The 20,980-nt window shown below is 53.0% G+C and overlaps 2 protein-coding genes across 5 annotated transcripts; both read right to left on the reverse strand.

Annotated features, from left to right (window-relative positions):
* Window positions 1-1,462: 1,462 nt before the first annotated feature.
* Window positions 1,463-8,810, reverse strand: LOC131590157 (pleckstrin homology-like domain family B member 3). Its single transcript, XM_058860063.1, has 11 exons — window positions 8,752-8,810; window positions 7,322-7,360; window positions 6,737-6,859; window positions 5,767-5,859; window positions 5,429-5,531; window positions 5,297-5,333; window positions 3,827-3,905; window positions 3,627-3,722; window positions 2,508-2,686; window positions 2,313-2,357; window positions 1,463-1,703 (listed from the first exon to the last, which is right to left on the reverse strand). Exons 3-11 carry the CDS (start codon window positions 6,764-6,766, stop codon window positions 1,598-1,600), a joined length of 768 nt encoding a protein of 255 aa, XP_058716046.1. The 5' UTR covers window positions 6,767-6,859; window positions 7,322-7,360; window positions 8,752-8,810; the 3' UTR covers window positions 1,463-1,597.
* Window positions 8,811-9,567: 757 nt separating this feature from the next.
* Window positions 9,568-19,676, reverse strand: ETHE1 (ETHE1 persulfide dioxygenase). 4 transcript variants are annotated; one of them, XM_058860060.1, is made up of 7 exons: window positions 19,513-19,676; window positions 15,776-15,920; window positions 13,616-13,757; window positions 12,495-12,556; window positions 11,233-11,322; window positions 10,356-10,472; window positions 9,568-10,151 (listed from the first exon to the last, which is right to left on the reverse strand). In XM_058860060.1, the coding sequence occupies exons 1-7, from the start codon at window positions 19,621-19,623 to the stop codon at window positions 10,102-10,104; spliced, it is 717 nt and encodes a 238-aa protein (XP_058716043.1). In that variant the 5' UTR covers window positions 19,624-19,676; the 3' UTR covers window positions 9,568-10,101. The 4 variants fall into 4 exon arrangements, with proteins under 4 accessions (XP_058716043.1, XP_058716044.1, XP_058716042.1 ...); XM_058860061.1 differs by having other exon boundaries at window positions 13,612-13,757; XM_058860059.1 differs by having other exon boundaries at window positions 12,495-12,624; window positions 13,612-13,757.
* Between the last annotated feature and the right edge of the window lie 1,304 nt (window positions 19,677-20,980).

Consider the following 20,980-nt stretch of genomic DNA (forward strand, 5'->3'; position numbering starts at 1 on the left):
AAATGCTGGAAAAGTCTGGAAAAGGGCAGAAAAGGGCAATAAAAGGGCAATAAAATGGCAGTAAAAGGGCAATAAAAAGGCAATAAAAGGGCAATAAAAGGCCCAGAAAAGTCTGGAAAAAGCCGGAAAAGGGCAATAAAAGGCCGGAAAAGGGCAATTAAAGGGCAATTAAAGGGCAATAAAAAGGCAAAAAAAGGGCAATTAAAGGGCTATAAAAGGACAATAAAACGGCAATAAAAAGGCAATAAAAGGGCAGTAAAAGGGCAGTAAAAGGGCAATAACAGGGCAATAACAGGGCAATAAAAAGGCAATAAAAAGGCAATAAAAGGGCAATAAAAGGGAAATAAAAGGGCAATAAAAAGACAATAAAAGGGCAATAAAAGGCCCAGAAAAGTCTGGAAAAAGCCGGAAAAGGGCAATAAAAGGGCAATAAAAAGGCAATAAAAGGGCAGTAAAAGGGCAATAAAAGGGCAATTAAAGGGCAATAAAAGGGTAATAGAAAGGCAATAAAAGGGCAATAAAAAGGCAATAAAAGGGCAGTAAAAGGGCAATAAAAAGGCAATTAAAGGGCAATAAAAAGGCAATTAAAGGGCAATAAAAGGGCAATAAATGGGCAATAAAAGGGCAATAAATGGGCAATAAAAAGGCAAGAAAAGGCCCAGAAAACTCTTGAAAAAGCCAGAAAAGGGCAATAAAAGGGCAATAAAAGGGCAATAAAAGGGCAATAAAAGGGCAATAAAAGGGCAATAAAAGGGCAATAAAAGGGTAATAGAAAGGCAATAAAAGGGCAATAAAATGGCAATAACAGGGCAATAAAAGGCCAGAAAAGGGCAATAAAAAGGCAAAAAAAGGGCAATAAAAGGGCAATAAAAGGCCAGAAAAAGGCCCAGAAAAGTCCGGAAAAGTCTGGAAAAAGCCGGAAAAGGGCAATAAAAGGCAAAAAAATGGCAATAACAGGGCAATAAAAGGGCAATAAATGGGCAATAAAAAGGCAATAAAAGGGCAATAAAAGGGCAATAAAAGGCCCAGAAAAGTCCGGAAAAGTCTGGAAAAAGCCGGAAAAGGGCGATAAAAGGCAAAAAAATGGCAATAACAGGGCAATAAAAAGGCAATAAAAGGCTCAGAAAAGGCCGGAAAAATCTGGGAAAAGCCGGAAAAAGGCAATAAAAGGGCAATAAAAGGGCAATAAAAGAATAATAAAAGGGCAATAAAAGGCCCAGAAAAGTCTGGAAAAAGCCGGAAAAGGGCAATTAAAGGGCAATTAAAGGGCAATAAAAGGGCAATTAAAGGGCAATAAAAAGGCAATAAAAGGGTAATAAAAGGGGAATAAAAGGCCCAGAAAAGTCTGGAAAAAGCCGGAAAAGAGCAATAAAAGGGCAATAAAAGGACAATAAAAGGGCAATAAAAGGACAATAAAAGGGCAATAAAAAGGCAATAAAAGAACAATAAAAGGGCAATAAAAAGGCAATAAAAAGGCAACAAAAGGGCAATAAAAGGCCCAGAAAGGTCTGAAAAAAGCCGGAAAAGGGCAACAAAAATCCGGGCAAAGTCCGGGAAGGGCGGCGGCGTCAGAAGGCGGCGGCGCCGCGCGTCAGCGTCAGCACGGCGTCCATCCAGATGCGCAGCGCCTCCGCGCTCGGCGCCACCAGCCAGAACAGGCGCTCGTAGGTCTTGAGGCAGAAGGTGAGGCGGGGGTGGGGGCTCTGAGGGGAATTGGGGGGCAGAAATGGGGGGCAGAAATGGGGGGCTGGGGGTGTTCCCATCCCCCTGGAGGTGTGGGGTGTGGTGTGACCCATAGATCCGGTGTGACCCCAGTGTGACCCATAGATCCGGTGTGACCCCAATGTGACCCATAGATCTTGAACTGACCCATAGATCACAAACTGACCCATAGATCCCAAACTGACCCATAGATCCTGAACTGACCCACAGATCCCAATGTGACCCATTGATTCCAGTGTGACCCATGGATTTTAGTGTGACCCATAGATCCCAGTGTGACCCATAGATCCCAGCCTGACCCATAGATCCCAGTGTGACCCATAGATCCCAGTGTGACCCACGGATCCCTATGTGACCCACAGATCCCAGCCTGACCCATGGATCCCAATGTGACCCATAGATTTCAGTGTGACCCCTGGATCCCAGTGTGACCCACAGATCCTGATGACCCACAGATCCCAGCCTGACCCATGGATCCCAATGTGACCCACAGATCCTGATGTGACCCACGGATCCCGGTGTGACCCATGGATCCCGCCCCACCCCACAGACCCCTCCCCACCCCACAGACCCCACAGACCCCTCCTCACCTTCCCGGCCACGCGCCCGGGGTCGTACCAAACCTCCTCGATGGCCTGGAAGTAGATGACGCCCTTGAGCTTCGTCTGCGCCTGATCTGGGGTGGGGGACACACAATGGGGTTCACCTGCGACCCCCAAAACCCCACAGACCCCTCCCCCCATAACCCCCCACCCCCCAGACCCCCAGAATCGCCCCCTGGGTACCCCCATAATAGGCCAGGACCCTCCTCTGCGGGTCCAGGTGGAACCAGCGGCGCCGCCAGGTCTTGATGCGTCCCCCCATTTTGGTCAGGGGCCCCCTCAGGGACCCCCCCCAAAATCCGCAGGCCCCCGACAGCCTCGGGCCGGTGGCCCCGGGCCCGCAGGGCACAGAGCAGGTCAGGCTGGAGACCCCCACCCCAAAAAAAAAAACAGGAGTCAGAACCCCCCAGACCCATTAAAAACCTCCCCTGCCCCACAGGAACCCCCAAAATGGGCGGGCGAGCCCCAAAATCCAGCCCAGGAAGGAGGGAAAATCCCACCCGGAAACTTGAGGTGCCCCAAAATCCTCCCCAAAACCCCTCCAAAATCCCCCCAAAATCCTCCCCAAATCCTTCAAAAATCCCCCCAAAAATCCCTCCAAAATCCCCCCCAAATCTTCCCAAAATCCCCTGAAAATTCTCCTCAAATCCCCCAAAATCTTCCCCAAAATCCCTCAAAATCCCCCCCAAAATCCCCCCAAAATTCCTCCCAAAATCCCCCCAAAATTTGCCCCAAAATCCTCCCCAAAACCCCTCCAAAATCCCCCGAAAATCCCCCCAAAATCCTCCCCAAATCCTTCAAAAATCCCCTCCAAAAATCCCTCCAAAATCCCCCCCAAATCTTCCCAAAATCCCCCCAAAATTCCTCCCAAAATCCCCCCAAAATCCTCCTCAAAATCCCCCCAAAATCCCCCCAAAATTTTCCCCAAAATCCCACCAAATCCTCCCCAAAAATCTGCCCCAAATCCCTCCAAATTTTCCCCAAATCCCCCCCAAATCCTCCCCAAAATCCGCCCCAAAATCCGCCCCAAATTCCCCCCAAATTTTTCCCAAATCCCCCACAAATCCTCCCAAAAATTCCCCCCCAAAACCCCCCCAAAATTTTCCCAAAATTTTCCCCAGATCCTCCCCAAAATCCGCCCCAAATCCCCCCAAAATCCTCCCCAAAATCCGCCCCAAAATCCGCCCCAAATCTTCCCAAAATCCCCCAAATTTTCCCCAATTTTTCCCCAAATTCCCCCCCAGAATTCCCCCAAAATCCTCTGTGGGTGGGGGAGGGGTCACCTCAGGAGGGGGGCGTGGCCTCAGGAGGGGGCGTGGCCTCAGCCGGGGTGGGCGTGGCCTCCCCACAAATGGGCGTGGCCTCTGTGGGCGTGGCCTCGGCCGCTTTCCGAGCCTCCTGGTGCGGAAATGGCGGGGAAAAAATCAAACCCCGCCCCCTCCGGTCACACCCAACCCCAAACCACGCCCACAAATTTGCATACGAAGGCCACGCCCCCTCACCCTGGCGCGGAGGAGCCGCTCGCGCTCGGCCAAAGCCTCCCGGACCCGGCGCTCCAGTTCGGCCAGTTTGAGACAGGCACTGGGGAAACTGGGAGGTCACTGGGGCGGTTTGGGGTCAATTTGGGGCAATTTTGGGCAATTTGGGGCAATTTTGGGGTGTTTTTTGGGGCGATTTTGGGGTGATTTTGTCCAATTTTGGGGATTTTTGGGGTGATTTTGGGGAGGTTTTGTCCAATCTTGGGGATTTTTGGGGCGGTTTTGGGGTGATTTTGTCCAATTTTGGGGATTTTTGGGGCGGTTTTGGGGAGGTTTTGTCCAATTTGGGGGATTTTTGGGGTGGTTTTGTCCAATTTTGGGGATTTTTGGGGTGATTTTGTCCAATTTTGGGGATTTTTGGGGTGGTTTTGGGGTGATTTTGTCCAATTTTGGGAATTTTTGGGGCGGATTTGGGGTGATTTTGTCCAATTTTGGGGATTTTTGGGGCGGTTTTGGGGTGATTTTGTCCAATTTTGGGGATTTTTGGGGTGATTTTGTCCAATTTTGGGATTTTTGGGGCGGTTTTGGGGTGATTTTGTCCAATTTTGGGGATTTTTGGGGCAGTTTTGGGGTGATTTTGGGGTGGTTTGGGGCGGTTTAGGGGCAGGAGGGAGATTTGGGGTGATTTTGTGCAATTTTGGGGTTGTTTGGGGTGTTTCGGGGTGGTTTTGGGTGGTTTTGGGTTGGTTTTGGGGTGGTTTGGGGCAGTTTTGGGGCAGTTTGGGGCCATTTTTTGGGTCAATATTGGGGTCAATTTTGTGCCAATTTTGGGTCAGTTTTGGGTCATTTTTGGGTTGATTTTTAGGGTCAGTTCGGGGCCATTTTTGGGTCAATTTTGGGTCAATTTTGGGCCGATTTTGGGTCAGATTTTGGGTCAGTTTTGGGTCATTTTTGGGTTGATTTTTGGGGTCAGTTCAGGGTCATTTTTGGGGTCACTTTGGGGTCAGTTTTGGGTCAGTTTTGGGTCACTTTAAGGCCAATTTTGGGATCACTTTTGGGTCAATTTTGGGTCATTTTTGGGTCATTTTTGGGTCACTTTTCAGCCAATTTTAGGCCAATTTTTGGGTCAGTTTGGGGCTATTTTTGGGGTCACTTTGGGGTCACTCCGGGGTCACTCCGGGGTCACTTTGGGGTCACTCCGGGGTCACTTTGGGGTCACTTTGGGGTCACTCCGGGGTCACTTTGGGGTCACTTTGGGGTCACTTTGGGGTCACTCCGGGGTCACTTTGGGGTCACTCCGGGGTCACTTTGGGGTCACTTTGGGGTCACTCCGGGGTCACTTTGGGGTCACTTTGGGGTCACTTTGGGGTCACTCCGGGGTCACTTTGGGGTCACTTTGGGGTCACTTTGGGGTCACTCTGGGGTCACTTTGGGGTCACTTTGGGGTCACTCTGGGGTCACTTTGGGGTCACTCCGGGGTCACTCCGGCCTCACCTGTAGGACTCCGCGTCCAGCTGCACCTCCAGCGCACCTGGTGGGGGAGGGGAGGGGACACAAATCAGAGACCCCAGCCCCTCCCCCACCCCCCCCAGCCCCTCCCCCACCCCCAGCCCCTCCCCCACTCACCCTGGCCGTGGTGGGAGCGGGGCCGAGGGGGTTGGGGGGGTCCCGGCCGGGCCCCCCCGCGGCGTCGGGGGAGGCTGTCGGACCTCTGGAGGCCAATGGCGCCCTGGGGACACACGGGGGTCACTCAGGGGTCACTCAGGGGTCACTCAGGGGTCACTCAGGGGTCCAAAGGTCACTCAGGGGTCACTCAGGGGGTCACTCAGAGGTCACTCAGGGTCATTGGGGTCACTCAGGGTCACTCAGGGGTCACTCAGGGGTCACTCAGGGGTCACTCAGGGGTCATTCAGGGGTCACTCAGGGGTCACTCAGGGGTCACTCAGGGGTCACTCAGGGGTCACCTGCACCGAGCTCCGCAGCGCCAGCACCCGGGGGGGGTCGCAGGGGGGGCCCAGGAGGATCCAGCGCCGATCGGTGCAGTGCGAGAACATCAGCTGGGGGCCCCAAAACACCCGAAATCACCCGAAATCACCCCAAAATCGCCAGAAATCACCCCAAAATCACCCCCAAATCACCTGAAATCACCCCAAAATCACCCAGAATCACCCCAAAATCACCCGAAATCACCCCAAAATCACCCCAAATCACCCCAAAATCACCCAAAATCACCCCAAATCACCCTAAATCACCCCAAAACCAACCAAAATCACCCCAAAATCACCCCAAATCACCCCAAAATCACCCAAAATTACCCCAAATCAGCCAAAATCAACCAATATCACCCGAAATCACCAGAAATGACCCCAAATCACCCAAAATCACCCCAAAATCACCCAAAATCACCCAAATTACCCCAATTCATCTGAAATGCCCCCAAAATCACCCAAAATCATCTCGAAATCACCCAAATTACTCCAAAATCCCCCCCAAATCAATTAAATTCACCAATCACCCCCAAATCAGCGAAAATAACCCAAAAATCACCCGAAATCAACCCAAAATTGCCCGAATTACCCCAAAGATCACCAGAAATCATCCCCAAAACACCCAAAATTACCCCAAAATCACCCCAAAATCACCTCGAAATCACCCAAATTAACCCAAATCACCCCAAAACACCCAAAATTACCCCAAATCACCCCAAAATACCCAAAATCACCCCAAAATCACCTCGAAATCACCCAAATTACCCAAAATCACCAAAAATGACCCCAAAAATCACCCAAATTACCCAAAATCACCCCAAAATCACCTCAAAACACCCAAAATTACCCAAAATTACCCCAAATGACCCAAAATCACCCAAATTACCCAAAATCCCCGGAAATCCCCCAAAATCCCCCCCCAAATCCCCTCCCCCCCATCCCCCACCTGCCCCCCCGCCGTCACCGCTGACGTCATCGTCTCTGACGTCACCGCCGGCCCCGCCGATGACGTCACCGCCGCCGCCCCTCCCCCCCCCTCCTCCTCCTCCTCCTGCGGGGGGGGCTCGTCCTGAAACGGGGGGTGGGGGAGGGGCGGGAGTGACGTCATTGCCCCTTTTCCCCTCCCCCCCCACTCGGAGAGGAGCCCCCGGGGGTGGGGGAGGGGCGGGAGTGACGTCATTGTCCCTTTTCCCCTCCCCCCGCTCCCAGAGGAGCGCCCAAGGGTGGGGGAGGGGCGGGGGGTGGGGGAGGGGCGGCAGTGACGTCATTGGGGTTTTATTTTCCCCTCCCCCCCCCCGCTCCGAGAGGAGCCCCCGGGGGTGGGGGAGGGGCGGGAGGTGGGGGAGGGGCGGGAGTGACGTCACTGGGGTTTTATTTTCCCCTCCCCCCCCTCGGGGAGCAGCGCCCGGGGGTGGGGGAGGGGCGGGGGGTGGGGGAGGGGCCCCGCCCTGGTCGGACCGGTTGGGGTGGGGGTGGGGGGGAGGGGGCGGGGGAGGTGGGGGGAGGGGCTGGGGTGGGGGGAGGGGCGCACCTCCAGCCTCAGCCCCTCCAGCGCCGCCGCCGCCCCGTCCTGGCTCCCAGTTCAGACCAGTTCGGACCAGTTCGGACCAGTTTGGACCAGTTGGGCTTCCCAGTTCCCCCCCAGTTCCCTCCCAGTTTGTCCCAGTTTGTCCCAGTGCCTCCCAGTCCCCTCCCAGTTTGTCCCAGTTCCCCCCAGTCCCCCTCCCAGTCTCTCCCAGTCCTTCCCAGTCCCTCCCAGTTTACCCAGTTTGTCCCAGTCTCTCCCAGTTCCCCCCAGTTTGTCCCAGTTCCCCCCAGTCCCCCTCCCAGTCCTTCCCAGTCCATCCCAGTCCATCCCAGTTTGTCCCAGTCTATCCCAGTCCCTCCCAGTCCCTCTCCCAGTCTCTCCCAGTTCCCGCCGGTGCCCCCCAGTTGCTCCCAGTCCATCCCAGTGCCCTCCCAGTCCATCCCAGTTTGTCCCAGTGCCCCCCAGTTCCCTCCCAGTTTCTCCCAGTTCCCCTCCAGTCCCATCCCAGTACAACCCAGTCCAAACTGGACCTTCCCCAGTTCGTCCCGGTGCTGCCGTGAGGCCTCCCAGTCCCTCCCAGTCCCTCTCCCAGTCTCTCCCAGTCCCATCCCAGTCCCATCCCAGTTACTCCCAGTCGCTCCCAGTGCCCCCCAGTCCCCTCCCAGTATAAACCAGTCCATCCCAGTCCCTCTCCCAGTATATCCCAGTCTCTCCAGCCCCCTCCCAGTATATCCCAGTCCATCCCAGTTGCTCCCAGTCCATCCCAGTTTGTCCCAGTCTATCCCAGTCCCCTCTCCCAGTCTCTCCCAGTTCCCGCCGGTGCCTCCCAGTTGCTCCCAGTCCCATCCAGTCCCTCTCCCAGTATATCCCAGTCCATCCAACCCCCTACCAGTTGCTCCCAGTCCCATCCCAGTCCCATCCCAGTTACTCCCAGTCGCTCCAGTGCCCCCCAGTCCCTCCCAGTATAAACCAGTCCCATCCCAGTCCCTCTCCCAGTATATCCCAGTCTCTCCCAGCCCCCTCCCAGTAGATCCCAGTCCATCCCAGTGCCCCCCAACCCCCTCCCAGTTGCTCCCAGTTGCTCCCAGTTGCTCCCAGTTGCTCCCAGTCCATCCCAGCCCCCTCCCAGTCCCCTCCCAGCCCCCTCCCAGTAGATCCCAGTATATCCCAGTCCTTCCAGTCCCCTCCCAGTTGCTCCCAGTCCCCTCCCAGTCCATCCCAGTATATCCCAGTACCCCCCAGTCCCTCTCCCAGTCTCTCCCAGTTCCTGCCGGTGTCCCCCAGTTGCTCCCAGTCCATCCCAGCCCCCTCCCAGTTCCTCCCAGTATATCCCAGTCCATCCCAGTCCATCCCAGCCCCCTCCCAGTATATCCCAGTATATCCCAGTATATCCCAGTCCCATCCCAGTCCATCCCAGTCCATCCCAGTCTCACCCCAGCGCTCTCCTCTCCCCCCCCGCGGGGGGAGGGGGGGGTCTCTCCCCCCGCCGCGTTGCACCATGGGAACCCCGGGGGGGGTCAAAGGTCACGGGACCCGGGGTGGGGCGGGGCGGGGTCCGCCCCTCCCCTCCCCCTCCCCCTCCTCTTCCTCCCCCTCCCCCTCCGGGACCCCCCGGAGCCGCCGCGAGCGCACCTGGCCGCGTGGGGGAGGGGCCGTGACGTCACTTCCGCCTCACCTGGATGGAAAAAGAGGGGGCGGGGCTTGATCCGCCACGAGGCCACGCCCCCTTTTTTTTCTCATCCCCATTAAACCACGCCTCCTTTTCCCATTAAACCACGCCCCCTTTCCCATTAAACCACGCCCCCCTTTCCCATTAAACCACGCCCCCTTTTCCCGTTAAACCACGCCCCCTTTTCCATTAAACCACGCCCCCTTTCCCATTAAACCACGCCCCCTTTCCCCCTCTCATCCCCATTAAACCACGCCCCCTTTCCCCATTAACCCCACGCCCCCTTCCCCACTAAACCACGCCCCCCTTTCCCCTCCCCATTAAGCCACGCCCCTTTCCCCATTAAACCACGCCCCCTTTTCCCATTAAACCACGCCCCTTTCCCCCATCCCATTAAGCCACGCCCCCTTTTCCCATTAAGCCACACCCCCTTTGCCCTCCTCATTAAGCCACGCCCCCTTTCCTCATCCCCATTAAACCACGCCCCCTTTATATCATCCCCATTAAACCACGCCCCCTTTCCCTCATCCCCGTTAAGCCACGCCCCCTTCCCCGCCCTCCCCCATTAAGCCACGCCCACTTTCAGCCACGGAGCCGCTTTATTCTGATTGGCTGGAACTCGCGAGGGGGCGGGGCCAAGGGGGCGGGGCCACCGGGGGCTCACAGCGTCCTCCGCGTCAAAGGGGGCGTGGTTTGAACCGGAGTGGGCGGAGCTTCACCCGGAAGTGACCACGGTTGGAGTTGAAATCCGGGCGTGGTTTCAACCGGAAGTGGGCGTGGTCTGAGATGAAACTGGGCGTGGTTTGAGCCGAAAATGGGCGTGGTTTGACCCGGAAGTGACCGTAGTTCGAGTTTGGAACTGGGAGTGGGTTTTGGCCGGAAGTGGGCGTGGTCTAATCCGGAAATTAACGTTGTTTAACACAGGAGTGGGCGTGGTTTAACCCGGAAGTGTCCATGGTTGGAGTTTGAAACTGGGTGTGATTTTTAGCCGGAAGTGGGCGTGGTTTTCACCGGAAGTGGGCGTGGTTTGAGAGGAAAAGCACCCATGGTTTCACACAGAACTGGCGTGGTTAGAGCCGGAAGTGGGCGTGGTTTCCACCGGAAGTGGGCGTGGCTAAGGCTCATCCTGGATCCCGCAGCGCAGATTGGCCGGGATGGCGATGTCTGGCAGAAAGGGCGGGGTTAACGGGGTGAGGGAGGGGTCAGGGGGGTGGGGGAGGGGCCGCAGGGTGGGGGAGGGGCCGCACCCATCAGGCGGGGGCGGGGCAGAAAGGGGCGGGGTTAACGGCGTGGGGGGAGGGGTTTGATGGGTGGGGGAGGGGTTTGAAGGGTGGGGGAGGGGCCGGAAGGGTGGGGGAGGGGCCGCACCCATCAGGCGGGGGCGGGGCAGCTCCAGCCGCTCCATCAGGGCCACGAAGTCGTCGGCGCCGAGGGTCAGGCGGGGGTTGTGACGCCGCTCCTCCCCCACCGTGGAGACCGTGTGGCCTGGGGGGAGGGGCCGGGACCTCTCAGTGACCCCCGGGTGACCCCAATGACCTGAGTGACCCCTGAGTGACCCCTATGACCCCTGAGTGACCTCAATGACCTGAGTGACCCCTGAGTGACCCCTGAGTGACCCCAATGACCCCTGAGTGACCCCCTGAGTGACCCCTGAGTGACCCTGAGTGACCCCTGAGTGACCTCAGTGACCCCCTGAGTGACCTCAATGACCCCTGAGTGACCCTGAGTGACCTCAGTGACCCCTGAGTGACCCCTGAGTGACCCCTGGGTGACCCCTGAGTGACCTCAATGACCCCTGGGTGACCCCTGAGTGACCCCTTGTTCCTTGAGGTGAACTGGGTTGAACTGGGATGAACTGGGATGGACTGGGATGGGTTAATGGGACGTGCCCCTCCCCCCCCCAGCCCCTCCCCCACCCCGTGGCCCCTCCCCCCACCCCGGGGCCCCTCCCCCACCCCCAGAGCCATGCCCAGGGTTGGGTGAAGGATGGACTGGGATGAACTGGGACGAACTGGGACAAACTGGGATGGGTTACTGGGATGACCCCCCACCCCCGCCGCCCCTCCCCCACCCCGGGGCCCCTCCCCCACCCGCGTAGCCGTGCCCGGGGTTGGGTGAAGGATGGACTGGGTTGAACTGGGATGAACTGGGATGAACTGGGATGGGTTAATGGGACGTGCCCCTCCCCCCCAGCCCCTCCCCCACCCCGTGGCCCCCTCCCCCCACCCCGGGGCCCCTCCCCCACCCGCGTAGTCGTGCCCGGGGTAGACGCGGCAGCTCTCGGGGAGGGTGAAGATTCTCTCGTGCACCGAGCGGTGCAGGGTGCGGGCACAGCCTGGGGGGGGGAGGGGAAATGACGTCATCGGACACGCCCAGTTCATCCCAGTCCACCCCCAGTAACTCCCAGTTCATCCCCAGTAACTCCCAGTTCATTCCCAGTAACTCCCAGTTCATTCCCAGTAACTCCCAGTTCATCCCCAGTTCATCCCCGGTAACTCCCAGTTAATTCCCAGTTCATTCCCATTCATCCCAGTGCTCCCAGTTCACCCCAGTTCACCCCCAGTTCATCTCAGTGAGCCCGAACCCCCTCTAAACCCATCCCAGTTCATCCCAGTTCATTCCCAGTTCATCCCAGTTCATTCCCAGTTCATCCCAGTTCATTCAGTAACTCCCAGTTCATTCCCCGTTCATCCCAGTTCATTCCCAGTTCATCCCAGTTCATTCCCAGTTCATCCCAGTTCATTCCAGTAACTCCCAGTTCTCTCCCAGTTCATCCCAGTTCATTCCAATGAGCCCAAACCCCCTCTAAACCCATCCCAGTTCCTCCCAGTCCATCCCATTGCTCCCAGTCCATTCCCAGTCTATCCCAGTCCATCCCAGTCCCTCCCAGTTCCCTCCCAGTCCATCCCAATTCATTCCCAGTCCCTCCCAGTCCATCCCAGTCCATCCCAGTTCATTCCCAGTCCCCTCCCAGTCCCTCCCAGTCCCCTCCCAGTCCATCCCAATTCATTCCCAGTCCCTCCCAGTCCATCCCAGTCCATCCCAGTCCCTCCCAGTCCATCCCAATCCCCTCCCAGTCGCTCCCAGTCCCTCCCAGTCGCTCCCAGTCCCTCCCAGTTCCCTCCCAGTCCATTCCCAGTCCCTCCCAGTCCCTCCCAATCCCCTCCCAGTCTCTCCCAGTCGCTCCCAGTTCCTCCAGTCCATCCCAGTCCCTCCCAGTCCCTCCCAGTCCCTCCCAATCCCCTCCCAGTTCCTCCCAGTCGCTCCCAGTTCATCCCAGTCCCTCCCAGTCGCTCCCAGTCCCTCCTAATCCCCTCCCAGTCCCTCCCAATTCTCTCCCAGTTGCTCCCAGTCGCTCCCAGTGCTCCCAGTTCCTCCCAGTTTGATCCCAGTCCCTCCCAGTCCCTCCCAGTCCCTCCCAGTCCCCTCCCAGTCCCTCCCAATCCCCTCCCAGTCCCTCCCAGTCTCTCCAGTCCCTCCCAGTCCCATCCCAGTGCTCCCAGTTACCCTGCTGGAAGTCGGTGCGGCCGCAGCCCCGGATCAGCAGCGCGTCCCCGGTGAAGGCCATGCTGGAATCATCCAGAACAAAAGTGACGCAGCCGGGGGTGTGGCCGGGGGTGGGGACCACGCGCAGCGCCTGGGGACCCCCGAAAATCAAACTGGGAACCCCAAAATTAAACTGGGAACCCCAAAAATCAAACTGGGAACCCCAGAATTAAACTGGAACCCAAAAAATCCCCCCTGGGGACCCCCAAAAGTGAACTGGGAACCCCGAAATCAAACTGGGAAACTCAAAATTAAACTGGGAACCTCGAAATCCAAACTGGGAAACTCAAAATCAAACTGGGAACCCCAGAATTAAACTGGGAACCCCAAAAACCAAACTGGGAACCCCAAAATCCAAACTGGGAACCCCAAAATTAAACTGGGAACCCCAAAAATCCCCCCTGGGGACCCCAAAAATCAAACTGGGAACCCCAAAAAACCCAACTGGGACCCCAAAATCAAACTGGGAACCCCGAAAAGTGAACTGGGAACCCCAAAATCCCCCCTGGGGACCCCAAAATCAAACTGGGAACCCCGAAATCCAAACTGGGAACCCCAAAAAATCCCCTGGGACCCCCAAAATCCGACCTGGGGCACCCAAACTCCCCTCCCCCACTCAGAATTCCCCCTCCCCCACCCCAACCCCCCCCACCTTATCCCACCCCTCCCCCCACCCAAAATCTCCCCGTCCCCCACCCCAAATCCCCCCTCCCCCACCCCATAATCCCCCTCCCCCACCCCCAAACCCCCCCCAATTCCCCTCCCCCACCCCATAATCCCCCTCCCCCACCCCCAACCCCCCCCAAACACCCCCTCCCCCACCCCATATCCCCCCTCCCCCACCCCAAACCCCCCCTCCCCATCCCCCCCTGATCCCCGGGGGTGGGGGAGGGGCTCCTCACGAACTCCCCGAAGCGCAGCTCGTCCCCCTCCCCCACCCCATAATCCCCCCTCCCCCACCCCAAACCCCCCCCAGTTCCCCTCCCCCACCCCCAAACCCCCCCTAATTCCCCTCCCCCACCCTCCCCCCTCCCCCCATCCCCCCCTGATCCCCGGGGGTGGGGGAGGGGCTCCTCACGAACTCCCCGAAGCGCAGCTCGTCCCCCTCCCCCAGCCGCAGGTCCGCGCATGCGCCGCTGGCGCGGGAGGCGGCGCTGACGCAGCCGAGCGCGCGCCGGAGCGCGCCCGACCCCGTCACGTGATCCGCGTGGCAGTGCGTGTTGGCTGCGCCGTGACGTCATCGGCAGGCGACACACACGGAGAAAGGGCGAGAAATGACGTCACGGCGAGGCTCCGCCCCCCCCGTCACCCCAGTGACTCCCAGTAAGGGCCAGGTGGGCGGGGTTTAAGGGGGCGTGGTGCTGTGGGAGGGGCTTAAATGACCACGTGGGCGGCTCTTAAAGGGCCAGCGCCTTTTAAATGGGTGGGAGGGGCTTAAAGACCCGGTGGGCGGGGCTTAAAGGGACACGTGGGCAGGTCTTAAAGGGCCAGCGGCTTTTAAATGGGTGGGAGGGGCTTAAAGGACGCGGTGGGCGGGGCTTGAAGGGACACGTGAGCAGGTCTTAAAGGGCCAGCGACTTTTAAATGGGTGGGAGGGGCTTAAAGATGAGGTGGGCGGGGTTTAAGGGGGCGTGACAGTGTGGGAGGGGCTTAAATGACCACGTGGGCGGCTCTTAAAGGGCCAGCGCCTTTTAAACAGTGTTTAGGCCACTGGGAGGGGCTTAAATGACGCGGTGGGCGGGGTTTAAAAGGGGCGTGGCACTGTGGGAGGGGCTCAAGGGACCACGTGGGCGGCTCTTAAAGGGCCAGCGCCATATAAACAGTGGTTAGGGCAGTGGGAGGGGCTTAAAGGAGCCGGTGGGCGGGGTTTAAGGGGGTGTGGCGTTGTGGGAGGGGCTTAAGTGACCACGTGGGCAGGTCTTAAAGGGCCAGCGACTTTTAAATGGGTGGGAGGGGCTTAAAGGACCTGGTGGGCGGGGCTAAAAGGGGCGTGTCCCGGGTGGGCGGGGCCAAAGAGACACATGGGCCGCTCTTAAAGGGCCAGCACCTTATGGACGCTTTTCAAACAGGTGGGAGGGGCTTAAAGGAGCCGGTGGGCGGGGTTTAAAGGGGCGTGTCCCGGGTGGGCGGGGCCAAAGGGAACACAGGAAACTCTTAAAGGGCCAGCACCTTATGGACGCTTTTCAAACGGGTGGGAGGAGCTTAAAGGAGCAGGTGGGCGGGGCTAAAAGGGGCGTGTCCATGGTGGGCGGGGCTAAAGGGACACATGGGCAGCTCTTAAAGGGCCAGCGCCTTCTGGGTGCTTTTTAACCAGGTAGGAGGAGCTTAAAGGATGCAGTGGGCGGGGTCAAACGGGGCGTGTCCATGGTGGGCGGGGCCAAAGGGACACACAGGCAGCTCTTAAAGGGCCAGCACCTTATGAGCAGTGTTTAGGCTGGTGGGAGGGGCTTAAAACCCAGGTGGGCGGGGCTAAAAGGGGCGTGTCCCGGGTGGGCGGGGCCAAAGAGACACATGGGCCGCTCTTAAAGGGCCAGCACCTTATGGACGCTTTTCAAACAGGTGGGAGGAGCTTAAAGGATGCGGTGGGCGGGGCTAAAAGGGGCGTGTCCATGGTGGGCGGGGCCAAAGGCACACACGGGCAGCTCTTAAAGGGCCAGCACCTTATGGACGCTTTTCAAACAGGTGGGAGGAGCTTAAAGGACCAGGTGGGCGGGGTTTAAAGGGGCGTGTCCCGGGTGGGTGGGGGCCAAAGGGACACACAGGCAGCTCTTAAAGGGCCAGCACCTTTCCGCCGCTTTTCAGAGAAGTGGGAGGGATTAAAGGACCATGGGGGCGGGGTTAAAAGGGGCGTGTCCATGGTGTGCGGGGCCAAAGGGACACACGGGCAGCTCTTAAAGGGCCAGCACCTTATGGATGCTTTTCAACAGGTGGGAGGGGCTTAAAGGAGCCGGTGGGCGGGGTCAAAAGGGGGCGTGTCCATGGTGGGCGGGGCCAAAGGGACACATGGCAGCTCTTAAAGGGCCAGCGCCTTATGGACTCTTTTCAAACAGGTGGGAGGAGCTTAAAGGAGCCGGTGGGCGGGGTTTAAAGGGGCGTGTCCCGGGTGGGCGGGGCCAAAGGGACACACAGGAAACTCTTAAAGGGCCAGCACCTTATGGACGCTTTTCAAACGGGTGGGAGGAGCTTAAAGGAGCAGGTGGGCGGGGCTAAAAGGGGCGTGTCCCGGGTGGGCGGGGCCGCACCTGCGTAGCGCAGGGTGAGGCCGAGCTCCCGCAGCAGCCGCAGGTCCCGGGGCACCGTCTCCAGCACGGGGTCGATGATGACGGCGTCGCCGCTGCGGGCGTCGGCCAGCAGGTAAGTGTAGGTGCAGGAGGAGGCCTCGAAGAGCTGGGAAAAGGGAGGAAAAACACCCCGAAAAATGGGGAAATCGGGAAAAAATGGGGTGGGAGGGGCTAAAAGGGGAGTGGAGAGGAAAAGGTGTGAAAAATGGGGAAAGGGTTTGGGAAGTGGCAGAAAAAGGAGTCAAAATGGGCTGAAAATGAGGTAAAAATGCCCAAAAATAGCCCAAAAATTCCCTAAAAACTCAGTAAAACGGCACAAAGCAACAAAAAGAGTGAGAATCAGACAAATCATCCCAAAAAACTGACAAAAATATCTCGAAATAGCAAAAAAACTGCCTGAAACGGCCAAAAAATCGCTAAAAACAGCACAAAGCATCAAAAAGAGTGAAAATCAGACAAATCATCCCAAAAAACTGACAAAAATTACCTGAAATTAGCCAGAAAAATGCTTGAAATAGTCCAAAAACTCACTAAAATCAGCACAAAGCATCAAAAATAGTGAAAATCAGACAAATCATCCCAAAAAAAACCCCAAAAAATCGGGGAAATCGGGAAAAAATGGGGTGGGAGGGGCTAAAAGGGGAGTGGAGAGGAAAAGGTGTGAAAAATGGGGAAAGGGTTTGGGAAATGAAATAAAAAGGACTCAAATTTGCCCAGAAACTCCCAAAAATAACTCCAAATGGGCTGAAAACTCCATAAAAATCCCCAAAATTCCTTAAAATTTCCTAAAAACTTCATAAAAACGGCAGAAACCATCAAAAAAATGTGAAAATCAGCCAAAGCATCCCAAAAACTCCATAAAAATGCCTGAAATTAGATAGAAAACTGCCTGAAAATGCCCAAAAACTCGCTAAAAACAGCACAAAGCACCAAAAATAGTGAGAATCAGACAAATCATCCCCAAAACCGACAAAAATTACCTGAAATTAGCCAGAAAAATGCTTGAAATAGAACAAAAATTCACTAAAATCAGCACAAAGCATCAAAAAATGTGAAAATCAGACAAAGCATCCCCAAAAAGCCTCAAAAAATGGGGAAATTGGGAAAAAATGGGGTGGGAGGGGCTAAAAGGGGCCTGGAGAGAAAAAAGGTGTGAAAAATGGAGAAAATGTCTGGGAAGTGGCAGAAAAAGGACTCAAAATGGGCTGAAAATGAGGTAAAAATGCCCAAAAATAGCCCAAAAATTCCCTAAAAACTCAGTAAAACGGCACAAAGCAACAAAAAGAGTGAAAATCAGACAAATCATCCCAAAAAACTGACAAAAATATCTCGAAATAGCAAAAAAACTGCCTGAAACGCCCTGAAAACTCGCTAAAAACAGCACAAAGCATCAAAAATAGTGAAAATCAGACAAATCATCCCCAAAACTGCCAAAAATTACCTGAAATTAGCCAGAAAAATGCTTGAAATAGTGCAAAAACTCACTAAAATCAGCACAAAGCAAGAAAAAATGTGAAAATCAGACAAAGCATCCCCAAAAAGCCTCAAAAAATGGGGAAATTGGGAAAAAATGGGGTGGGAGGGGCTAAAAGGGGAGTGGAGAGGAAAAGGTGTGAAAAATGGAGAAAATGTCTGGGAAGTGGCAGAAAAAGGACTCAAAATGGGCTGAAAATGAGGTAAAAATGCCTTGAAATAGCCCAAAAATTCCCTAAAAACTCAGGAAAAAGGCACAAAGCAACAAAAAGAGTGAGAATCAGACAAATCATCCCCAAAACTGGCAAAAATATATCGAAATAGCAAAAAAACTGCCTGAAACGGCCAAAAAACTCGCTAAAAACAGCACAAAGCAACAAAAATAGTGAGAATCAGACAAATCATCCCCAAAACTGACAAAAATTACCTGAAATTAGCCAGAAAAATGCTTGAAATAGCCCAAAAATTCACTAAAATCAGCACAAAGCAAGAAAAAAATGTGAAAATCAGACAAAGCATCCCCAAAAAAACCCCAAAAAATCGGGGAAATTGGGAAAAAATGGGGTGGAAGAGGCTGAAAGGGGCCTGGATAGCGAAAGGTGTGAAAAATGGAGAAAATGTCTGGGAAGTGGCAGAAAAAGGACTCAAAATGGGCTGAAAATGAGGTAAAAATGCCTTGAAATAGCCCAAAAATTCACTAAAAACTCAGTAAAACGGCACAAAGCAACAAAAAGAGTGAGAATCAGACAAATCAACCCAAAAAATATCTCAAAACAGCCAGAAACTTCCCAAAACCTGCCTGAGAAGAGCCTGAAACACTAAAAATCTTGAAATTCACCCCAAATCCCCCCAAAGCATCCCAAAAACTCCCTAAAAACCCCGAAAAAACACCCGAAAAAATGAAATTCCTTAAAAAAACTCCCTAAAATCACCTGGGACCCACCGGAAACCTCCCCAAAAACACAAAAATTCCCCCCAAATCCAACCAAAAACACCAAAATCCCCTAAAATCCCCCAAAATCTTCCAAAACCACCAAAATCCCCCCAAAAATCCCTTCAAAAAACACCAAAATTCCCTCCAAAAACACCAAAATCACCAAAATCCCCCCAAAACACCAAAATCTCCCCAAAAAAACACCAAAATCACCAAAATCTCCCCAGAAAACCCCAAAATCCCCTAAAATCCCCCCAAAATCTTCCAAAAACACCAAAATCCCCTAAAATCCCCCAAAATCTTCCAAGATCACCAAAATCCACCCAAAAATCCCTTCAAAAAACACCAAAATCTCCCCAAAAACACCAAAATCACCAAAATCCCCCCAAAAAACCCCAAAATCCCCTAAAATCCCCCAAAATTTTCCAAAATCGATAAAATCCACCCAAAAATCCCTTCAAAAAACACCAAAATCTCCCCAAAACCACCAAAATCACCAAAATCCACCCAAAACACCAAAATCCCCCCCAAAAAACCCCAAACTCACCAAAATCCACCCAAAAACCACCAAAATCTCCCCAAAAACCCCAAAATCCCCTAAAATCCCCCCAAAACACCAAAATCCACCCAAAAAACACCAAAATCCCCTAAAATCCCCCAAAATCTTCCAAAAACACCAAAATCCCCCCAAAAATCCCTTCAAAAACACCAAAATCCCCCCCAAAAACACCAAAATCACCAAAATCCCCCCAAAAAACACCAAAATCACCAAAATCTCCTCAAAAATCACCAAAATCCACCCAAAAACCACCAAAATCCCCTAAAATCCCCCAAAATCTTCCAAGAATACCAAAATCCATCCAAAAATCACCAAAATCTCCCCAGAAAACCCCAAAATCCCCTAAAATCCCCCCAAAATCTTCCAAGAACACCAAAATCCCCCCAAAATCACCAAAATCCCCTCAAAAAACCCCAAAATCACCAAAATCCACCCAAAAATCACCAAAATCCCCCCCAAAATCACCAAAATCTCCCCAAAAAACCCCCAAATCCCCTAAAATCCCCCCAAAACACCAAAATCCACCCAAAAAACCCCAAAATCTCCTAAAATCCCCCCAAATCTTCCAAAACCACCAAAATCCCCCCAAATCCCCTCCCCCTCCCCCTCCCCTCCCCCCCAGTGACGTTTCCCCCCCTCCCCCACCCCGTGACCTTTGATCCCTCCCCTCCCCTCCCCCCCCCCCCGATTAAATCCCCCCTCCCCCCCCTTTTCCGGCCGCCCCTCCCCCACCTGGCGCAGCAGCAGCTGCCGCCCCTCCCCCCCGGCCGTGGCGAGGCCCCGCGGGGTCGCGACTGTCGCGATAGTGGCGATGGCGGCGGCCGGGAGGCGGCGGAGGAACATGGCGGCGGCGGCGGTGGGGACCGGGGGAGCGCGGCCCCTTTAAGAGAGCGAGGGGCGGGGCTTAAAGGAGGAGGCGGGAAGTTCCTTAAAAGGGCAACGGCGAAAAGGGAGGGGCCGGACTTAAAGGGGCAACGCACGGGGGAGGTTTTATTTCTATTTGTATTTATATTTATATTTATATTTATATTTAATTTATATTTATATTTATATTTATATTTATATTTATATTTATATTTAAATTTAAATTTAAATTTATATTTAATTTATATTTATATTTATATTTGTATTTATATTTATATTATATTTGTATTTATATTTATATTCTTATTGCTATATATTTATATTTATATTTATATTTATATTTATATTTATATTTATATTTTATTTATATTTATATTTATATTCTTATTGCTACATATTTATATTTATATTTATGTTTATATTTATATTTATGTTTATATTTATATTTATATTCTTATTACTATTTATTTATATTTATATTTATATTTATATTTATATTTATATTTATATTTATATTTATATTTAATTTATATTTATATTTATATTCTTATTGCTACTTATTTATATTTATATTTAATTTATATTTATATTTATATTTATATTTATATTCATATTCATATTTTTAATTTTATTTATATTTTAAATTTTATTTATATTTATATTTATATTTTTTAATATATTTATATTTATATTTATACTTATATTTATAGTTACATTTATACTTACACTTACATTTTATTCATATTTTACTTATATTTATATTATTTATACTTGTATTTTTATTTACATTTTCATTTATATTTATATTTTTATCTTTTTTATTTTTACTTTTATTTATATTATTTATATTTATATTTAATCACCCAAACTCCTCATTAATGCCCCAAACCACTCATTAATGACCACGAACTCTCATTAATCACCCAGAAATCCTCGTTAATCACCCATAACCCCTCATTAATTACCAAAACCCCTCATTAATCACCCCAAACCCCCCGTTAATTACCGAAAACCCTCATTAATCACCCAAAATCTCTCATTAATTACCAAAAATCCTCATTAATCACCCCAACACCCCCGTTAATTACCTAAATCTCTCCTTAATCACCCAAAATCTCATTAATTACCAAAAATCTTCATTAATCACCCAAAACCCCTCATTAATTACCAAAACCCCTCATTAATCACCCCAACCCCCCCGTTAATTACCAAAATCCCTCATTAATCACCCAAAATCTCATTAATAACCAAAAATCTTCATTAATCACCCCAAACCCCCTGTTAATTACCAAAAACCCCTAATTAACCACCCCAAATCCTCATTAATTACCAAAAC

The sequence above is a fragment of the Poecile atricapillus genome, chromosome 32 (assembly GCF_030490865.1).
Source record: "Poecile atricapillus isolate bPoeAtr1 chromosome 32, bPoeAtr1.hap1, whole genome shotgun sequence".
Classification (NCBI taxonomy): Eukaryota; Metazoa; Chordata; class Aves; order Passeriformes; family Paridae; genus Poecile; species Poecile atricapillus.